The 8,177-nt window shown below is 43.8% G+C and overlaps 2 protein-coding genes across 4 annotated transcripts; one reads left to right on the forward strand and one right to left on the reverse strand.

Moving 5' to 3' along the window:
* Positions 1–196: 196 nt before the first annotated feature.
* On the reverse strand, positions 197–4,685 carry LOC6607703 (structural maintenance of chromosomes protein 6). Its single transcript, XM_002032431.2, has 14 exons — positions 4,541–4,685; positions 4,199–4,473; positions 3,922–4,141; positions 3,594–3,867; positions 3,408–3,534; positions 3,263–3,340; positions 3,032–3,204; positions 2,576–2,973; positions 2,120–2,519; positions 1,587–2,049; positions 918–1,529; positions 636–854; positions 444–574; positions 197–383 (listed from the first exon to the last, which is right to left on the reverse strand). The coding sequence occupies exons 2-14, from the start codon at positions 4,460–4,462 to the stop codon at positions 362–364; spliced, it is 3,381 nt and encodes a 1,126-aa protein (XP_002032467.1). The 5' UTR covers positions 4,463–4,473; positions 4,541–4,685; the 3' UTR covers positions 197–361.
* A 361-nt stretch (positions 4,686–5,046) lies between these two features.
* On the forward strand, positions 5,047–8,058 carry LOC6607704 (NFX1-type zinc finger-containing protein 1). 3 transcript variants are annotated; one of them, XM_002032432.2, is made up of 4 exons: positions 5,047–6,211; positions 6,272–6,439; positions 6,496–7,659; positions 7,724–8,058. In XM_002032432.2, the coding sequence occupies exons 1-4, from the start codon at positions 5,120–5,122 to the stop codon at positions 8,018–8,020; spliced, it is 2,721 nt and encodes a 906-aa protein (XP_002032468.1). In that variant the 5' UTR covers positions 5,047–5,119; the 3' UTR covers positions 8,021–8,058. The 3 variants fall into 3 exon arrangements, with proteins under 3 accessions (XP_002032468.1, XP_032577288.1, XP_032577289.1); XM_032721397.1 differs by having other exon boundaries at positions 5,125–5,246; XM_032721398.1 differs by having other exon boundaries at positions 6,116–6,207.
* The last annotated feature ends 119 nt before the right edge of the window (positions 8,059–8,177 follow it).

Consider the following 8,177-nt stretch of genomic DNA (forward strand, 5'->3'; position numbering starts at 1 on the left):
AGATAAATTACTTTTTTTTTTAACAATGTAACACAGACATCATACTACTTTACGCAGCTTGAACACGCAGCCAACATATGATTGGCAAGGGCTGCCACCCTGCATTTACCAAGGTTGCCACATCAAAGATCACCCTTAATATTTGGGATATTAAATATTTGACGCCAAGTTTGAAAACCTTCCCAAATTCCAATAATAATATTGAACAATATTTTATTCGAAAAACAAACATCACATAACTTAAAATTTAATTCGTCAATATAAATCTAGCTTATCTGGCACATCTAGCACATCTAATAGTTTTCATTCACTCTGATATTCGTCGCCCGCAACTTTTAGGTTTATACGCAATTTTAAAATGTTACCGTTCAGGAGCCTCAAGTCTGGAATAAAATGGAATGCAATTAATATAGTGCTCAAATTCGACTAATTCGTTTTCATACTTGTGCACGGTGATCAGATTGCTAGCCTCGACCTTCGTATCCTGGGGCGTCAGAAAACAATACTGACGCGACAACCACTCCAAACCCTCGCCGATTAGAATTTCCGTGATAAACTTCCGGTTTACTTCATCCTGAAAGAAGGTACGTTGTCTCGGTATACTCAAAAAAGTGGCGAATATAAAACAAACTCACTGTAAACACATCGTATTCGTCCAAAAAATAGAACGGATGATCTGAAGTGCTCCAAAGTCCTTTCAGCAAGGATACTGTCGTGAACGATCGTTCACCGCCCGATAAACTCCTGGTATTGGAAGTCTCATTCCCACTGGGCGGAAATACGTTGATCTTCCACGTCTTCTCCTTGTCGCTGGTCTCGAAACTAACTTTAAATTTTCGCATAGCAAGGGCTTGCTGTGAAAAGTAAAGAAAATCATTGGTAAGACTGTAATAGGTTTACAAGAACTCTATATATACCTCAAACTGAAACTGAACCATTGTGAAGTAATGGTGTCGCGATCGCTGAAAAAGTTGCGCTCGCTGATGGTAGGCCATGCGCAGCTTCTTGATCACGGAGTCAACCACGTCCAAGTGGCGAGATTGAAGCTCCACTTCGCCTCGCAGTTCCGCCAAACCTCTCTCCAGCTCTTCAGGATTGTAGTTGAGCTGCTCCACCTGTTTGATCTTTGATTTGTAACGACTGATTGCCTCGCGTATTTCCTCCTCCGTTTGCGTCGTCGCTATGAACTCTCCCAATTTCTCGGCCTCCCTGCGAGCCTTTTCCAATTCGTTTAGCACAGCCTCCTTCTCGCCAAGCATTTTCCTCTCCAACTGCAACGTTTTTTGGAAATTACGTGTGTTTTCTTCATAGTGGAGGTCCAGGCTTCGAATCTTGCTTTCGACTTCGCAAGCTTCGGTGTCCAGTGTGGTAAGCTTTTTGTTAATCCCCTCAAGGGCTCGCCTCTCTTCGGCTTCAGTTGACTGAAGTTCTGCCTGGCGATCTGTGATGCTAATAAGTTTTTCCTGAAGCATTTCCCGTTCTAGCCTACATTTCTCAATTTTCTCGCCGCTATCAGCCAAATGAGATTTCTACAAAAGCAACAAAATAAATGAATACTAAAAGGATATGTGAGAATTAGCACTTACCAATCGATCATACTCCGGTAGCTCTTGATAGTCAAAGTTTTGCAGCTCCATTATCTGCTGCATCGCCTTCTGATTCCTTGATTGATGCTGACCAATTATTGTACTGTTCTTCGTAATCAATTGTTGGTTGTTTTCCACTACCTTTGTGTGATGCATGTAGTCTATTTCCAATGAAGCATACTTTTCCTGAAGATCGCTTTGCTCCATTTGAACCTGGCGTATCCGATCATCGACGTTTATATGAATATAGCGGGCTTCTGTTATTCTAGTCGAGTAGACGGCGTAGTTGGGGGATGGTATGTACTCCAGTCCCAGGTTCGGCACCAGCACACGCGTGAGATTGGGCGGCACATTTTCAGTGTCAGAGGTGAGAAATTCGGCAATTTCCTTGGACTCCGTCACAAGAACCGTTTCGATGCGCAGAATATCAATGAGATAGTTCATTACCACAGGATCATCGCAGCTGAATGTTTAGAATATTTAGAATATTTATAGTGAAATGAATCACATACTTCAATTGCAAATGCATTTACCTGATTTCATCGATTAGAACTGTGGTATTTGGCGTGGTGGGTCGCACCTTATTCCTAGACACGTCGTAAACCCGATCCGTAAACGGACTGGTTATAATAGTGGGCATATTGCCGCCTTGGAATTTGTTTTGCAGCAATGCCCGCAGCGACTGGCGCTCGCGGTCTGAACCAACGATAAAGGAACGCAGGCAGTGCATGAGCTGGTTCTCGATCAGGTCGCGGTACTTTGGATTGGGCGCACTGATATACTGGCCCAGCGGACCGCGGGGCATTCTATGCATATTGGAACCGGCATACTGAGTTCGCAGTGCATGAACAACCTGTATCGTTTGCTCACCGTACACGGACAGTTTGTTGGACTTGTTACGGGACAGAGTTTCTATCTCCCTACTGATGTTTTCTGTAGAAATTGGAAAACATATAATTTATTTTATTAGAAAGAAGATATCAACTCACGCTTTGATTTATTCAGCTGTATTCTTTCATTTTTTAAAGCGTCCACCCTTTCCTGGGCTGATGTTAAATCTCGATTAATCAGCTGCTGCTCTGCTCGCAACTGGGCGATGCTCTCCTCGTTTTTGGCTACTTGCTTCTTTAACGTCTCCATCTTGTAAGCGTGCTCTTCCCGCTGCTCCTTAGCCCGATTAAAGTCGGCATGATAGTTTCCCATCAGCTTTTCACATTCATCATACGAATGCTGATCCTCTCGCATGCGCCGTTCTGCGTTCCCTATCTGGGCTTTGACTTGGCTGGCTTCTAGAAGCAGATCCTGTACTGCTTTCTTAGCGGTTTTAAGTATTTCATCCTGGATCTTTTGGGTTGCTAATATTTGATTTTTAGAAGCCTCAAACTCTCTGATGACAAAATAAAATTTATTATTTATTTTTATTTATTATTATTTAGTAATCTTACTTCAATTTTTGGTTCATAGTGGCTTGTGTACTCTCCTTTTTGGATGTTGTCTGCTCCAGACTCGCCTTCTTGTTTTCAATCAGTTTAATTGAATGCTCTAGTTTATTGAGCTCATTTTGGTAATGCGTCACGGCCATCCATGCAAGCTTTGTTTTGCACTGCTCTAGATTTACCTGAATAAGTATAGCGATGTTAGGTATAACCGTGATTACAAGAAGTGAAATTTCCTACCTTGACCATTTCCTTATCTTTAAGCATCAATACCTTTTCCTCCTCCGCGTCAGCCTGCTTGATCACCGCATCTCTCTTCTGTTAAATTAAAACAACAAAAAACATATGTAGAGGCAGGAAATATTAAATGCTGAACTATTTCCACCTTTCCCAGTTGTTCCAGGTCTTGGGTGAAATGACGTCGCTGGGCATGGCACTCAGTTAGACTGCTGGTGCAAACATCCAGTTGAGTTGCTTTCATCAACAGTTTGTAATTCGATGCTGGCTCCAACCTGCAAACAATAAAACATGCTTAAGAGGCATGTCTGAAGGCTATAGCGGATCTTCTTACTCTTTTAGAAACTCCCTCGCCGCCTCCTGATTCAGCACAAAAATGGGATTCTCCACATTGATGCCGAAGCATAGCAGCATGCGCCTAATCTCGGACACTTTCTTCGAGACGCTTTTACCTCGAGCGTCCTGAAGATCGTACGTCGAAGAGGAGTGGCGTATTTGACGCACCACGGTAAGGTGGGGCCCGAAGACGTCCGCTTTGAAGGGCCGCAATCCCGAATTTGACAGCGTTATGGAGATGGTGGCACTAACTTCGCCGTTCTTGATTAGCTCTGAAATGCATATATCATAATTGCCTGATTTGCATGTCCCTTTCTCCTACCTACTCTGTATACTGCTGGCCCTGTTGGTTGCCCTAGCGCTGCTTGTCAGGCCCAAAGCCAGTGCTGTGATTACAGCGCTCTTGCCACTGCCATTATTGCCAACCAGGAAGTTAATATTGGGCCCAAACTCAATAAACAGATTCGAGTGGCACATGAAGTTGGTAAGGCGCATGGAAATTACTTTGCCGCAGCGATCGAATGCGTTCGGTATCGATAGCTCTGACTATGGATAATATAGGTTAGATAAACTGGGTCTAAATGGTTTATCTCTCAATCCTACCGTCAGAATAAAGTCCACGGAGCGCTGGGACATGTTTAAAGTTGTTCGGCGCGCCGGCTTGTTTCGAGACCTTGCCGTCCGCGAAGTAGACGCGTTCGCATATTTCTGCGTCTCTTCCTCTTCGAGATACGCCACAATTTCCGGCTCCGCGTCCGCCACGAACTGCTGTTTGCTCCTCTTGCGAGTTGGTTCTGCCATTGAGCCATCGCTTTCTGATCCGGTCGAAGGCATCCGCCGAATCCTGCCTCTGCGACTCCGCTCCATTTGGTTTTGTTCTACGCAAGGCAAAAAGCGCGGGCTGATTTAAATGTTAACAACTCGTTATGCACTGACTATACTTACTTAGCTTACTCGCCTTGATGTGCCTGTGATTGTAATTGTTGTTGATTGCAATATTTATAATGCAAAAGAAAGGTAAAGCGCACTATCTTAAACAATTTCGCGAAATAACACCACAACCATTCTATCCAGTTCCAAGCGCAGAGTGACCAGATCTCAAGCGATTTGGAGCGTCAAATAAGAAACCCGATTTCTGCCAATGCAGTAGAAATTCATTGGCATGTACCACATAATATTTAAAAATATTTAACTAAGTTCATTTTATAGATGCTAGAAAACTGCAATTTTATATTGCTCAATAGTTAAAAACACATTTAAATATAACGTGCATATTTGTTCTCTATGCATTTATGCTAAGGCTAATTAATTATTTTTAAATACCTTAGGTCCACATAAGAAATCTTCACTGTAAATTCCGCATTTTACTTTTTGCAATTTCATTTTAGAGGTGGAGAAACATCGATGATTCCTTTAAAAACATCGATGTTTGTGAGTTTTTCCACCTCTATTTCATTTGCTATTTCCACGAAATCAAATGAAATTCATTTGATATTTATTTCCAAGAAATCAATACGAAGCACCATGTCAAGTTCAGATGACGATTGGTTTGACCAGGATGAGAACGACCTGTTGCAGGGCCTGGAAAAGTCCTTGAAGTCCCTGGAGCTGCAGAAGAATGAGGAGTACATCGAAAGCCCCTCATCTGAGGGTAAATACCACCGTATGGTTAAGCAGCCATCAAGCTTTTTGATGGTGCGAACTTCACAGTTCTCCCTGACCGAGTTAACAAATGCCTTAAAAATGCCTGCCATCGACATGTTCTTATACTTTTTGTCCGAAGAGCGAGATCTCTTCGTGAATCAAGTGTTGGCCAATGACAGTGTGAAACGAGTTGGCCTGTTCGTGGATGTCCTGTGGTCGCTCTGTGAACTCGAATTGGGCGGATTTGATGAAGTCTTTCTGTCCGCATTCAGCCGGCAGACGGCGCTTCTGGACACGATCAAGAATCTTTTGCAGGCCAAAGCCGCTGTTGCAAAATGCGATGCGGAGTCGGCACTGATATTAAGCCGTGTTAAGTGGATGCTTCTACGAGCCCATAAGCATGGCCTCCTTAGTCGCCAGGGCTACGAATTGGTAGAACTTTATAAGAAATTGGCACCTTCCTTTAAAAGCGACATGATTGATGGTCTCGAAGCATTCACCGGTAACTTTTCACATAACGTCAAGGGCTTAATTTATCCAACGCTGGAGACGTTACTGGGCAAGGAAGCAACTAAGGCTTCCAATGAAGAAGAGAATGAGCGCTTAGTGTCCGACAAAGTAGTCCAATATGTGAATACACTGCGGAATTTACTAAGGGAAGATTTTTTAGCACCACTAGTTGAGTTTGTGCAACAGCTGCGCAGCGGAACGGATGCCGATGAGTTGAAGCAACAGGGCCTTCTATGGTCCGATGTGCATCTTACTTTAAATCCACAGTTTGCTAACGTTCAGCGTCATAGCCTTGTTTTTTTGAAGGTTCAATCAACTAAAGTATCCAAGAATGTCTATAAGGCTTGGCTGAATTCTATAAAATCTGGGACTCTGCTCTGTCTTACCACGAGTCTGGCCTTTGATGATTTAATTCTTGCTTCCGTTGGCTATACAGAGCCAGAAAAACTAAAGGAGGAGTGCGTAAGATATGTGTTAATCATTATAAAGACTAATGTTCATATTATTTCTATATATCCGCAGCTAAGTGTGCAGATTGTCAAGCAATATAATATTGGAAACGCCTACAAGCGACCACTGATCATGTTTCAGGCGCCCGTGTTTTTCGAACCTTATCTCAGAGTTCACAATTACCTGAGCACTTGCAGCACAGAGAAGTTTTCCATGCGTCACTATATTGTAGACGGGCAGGTAAGTTAATGTGTAAGAGAACAACTGAAATATATTCTACATTATCAACTATTTAGATGGAGATACGACCGCCAGCGTACATGAAACCAGGAGTTCAGCTTAGTTTCAATATAAAGCCCTTCACGCTGGACAAACTACCGGAAGATCTGCACTTAAATGAGAGTCAGAAAACTGCATTCAGGGAAGCTTTAAGCAGGGAGTTCAGCATCATTCAAGGACCTCCAGGCACCGGAAAAACACACCTTTCAGTGCAGTTGGTTAACAGCTTGATACAGAATGCCAAAGCCCTGGGCACGGGACCCATCATTGTGCTGACCTATACCAACAATTCGCTGGACAAATTCCTGGTAAACATTTCGCGGTACACCCAAGAAATTCTTCGCTTTGGTAGTCAGTCGCGAGATCCGCAAATATCAAAGTTTAATTTGCGTACCATTGTCAAGCCAGAATTGGTGCCACCGCGTCTGAAGCGAATTTGGTGGCTAGTCAATTGTGAGCACAAAAAAGAATTTCAGAACCTACAAGGCCTGTACGCAAACTTTGATGGCAGCGAGGAAAGCTACCAGGACATTCTGGCGGCTCAGGAGAAGCTTAATCAGGTTGCCGAGCGTATCGAAACACTGCGCATGGTTTTCCAGTTCTTTCTAGCAAGAGACAAGGACCTGTTGGCCATGACCACCACGTGCGCGGCTCGCCATAACTTCTTGTTCAGGTTGCTACAGTCAAAGTGCGTCCTCTTTGAGGAGGCAGCCGAGATCCAGGAGGCACACATCGTGGCATGCCTAACGCCGCACACAGAGCACTTGATCCTCGTCGGCGATCACAAGCAGCTTCAACCTTTCAGTGGCAGCTGTAAGGTACCACAGATCTCGCTCTTTGAACGACTCATTGTGGCGGGGCTGCCATATTCACGGCTTAATCTACAATACCGCATGCGACCCTGTATTTCTGAACTCCTTGTGCCCAGCATTTATGACGAGCTGCTTTGCTCGGAGTCAGTGAAGGAATACGCGGACATCCGCCTGATGTCTAAGAACTTATACTTCGTTCAGCACAACCAACCTGAGCACCGCAATTCTGATATGTCCGTTGAGAATCTTTATGAAGCTGGCGTGTTGGCTAAATTAACTGAGTTCCTGATCCAGAAGGCCCAGTATAAGCACAGCGATATTGTGATATTATCCCCTTACAATGGCCAAATAGAGTGCATCAAGAACGCGGTATGTAAGCAATACCCACCCAATTGTATATTATTTGATTTTTCAATGCTTTCTCCTTCTGCAGCTTCCCCAAAACTATCGCTCGACTGTGCAAGTGGTCAGTGTGGATAGTTTCCAAGGCCTTGAGGCCAATATAGTGCTGCTCTCGCTGGTGCGGAGCAATCTATCCGGCCGAATTGGCTTCCTTCACCAAGCAAATCGGGTGTGCGTGGCTCTTTCTCGAGCCCGCTGGGCTCTGTACATCGTCGGTAATATGACGATTTTGGAGGATTCCTTCCCAAAGATTTGGAACCCAATTGTCAAGCGCTTGAAAGAGAATAATGCCATCGGAGAGGCATTTCCGACCATAATCAGTACCTGATTACACCTAATTAAAAAATGTAGATATGTGACATTTGATTTTCTGTTGATTTTATTTAGTTTGATGAGGGGTTTCAGTGATTGAAGATCGCTTGCCGATGTGCGCCTCGTTTATGCCATCAGTTCACAAATTCTATTATCCTGATACACTCGACATT

This window comes from Drosophila sechellia, chromosome 3R (assembly GCF_004382195.2).
Source record: "Drosophila sechellia strain sech25 chromosome 3R, ASM438219v1, whole genome shotgun sequence".
Lineage (NCBI taxonomy): Eukaryota > Metazoa > Arthropoda > Insecta > Diptera > Drosophilidae > Drosophila > Drosophila sechellia.

Bases quoted from the DNA above. Each gene is read 5' to 3' on its own strand.
- LOC6607703 (XM_002032431.2), bottom strand. From the start codon at position 4,462: ATGGAGCGGAGTCGCAGAGGCAGGATTCGGCGGATGCCTTCGACCGGA. The intron at 3,868-3,921 runs GTAGGTAGGAGA...TATGCATTTCAG, and splicing joins CAGGGCCAGCAGTATACAGA to AGCTAATCAAGAACGGCGAA. The intron at 2,050-2,119 runs GTAAATGCATTT...CTAAACATTCAG, and splicing joins GTTCTAATCGATGAAATCAG to CTGCGATGATCCTGTGGTAA.
- LOC6607704 (XM_002032432.2), top strand. From the start codon at position 5,120: ATGTCAAGTTCAGATGACGATTGGTTTGACCAGGATGAGAACGACCTG. The intron at 6,212-6,271 runs GTAAGATATGTG...ATATATCCGCAG, and splicing joins AAAAACTAAAGGAGGAGTGC to CTAAGTGTGCAGATTGTCAA. The intron at 6,440-6,495 runs GTAAGTTAATGT...TCAACTATTTAG, and splicing joins ACTATATTGTAGACGGGCAG to ATGGAGATACGACCGCCAGC.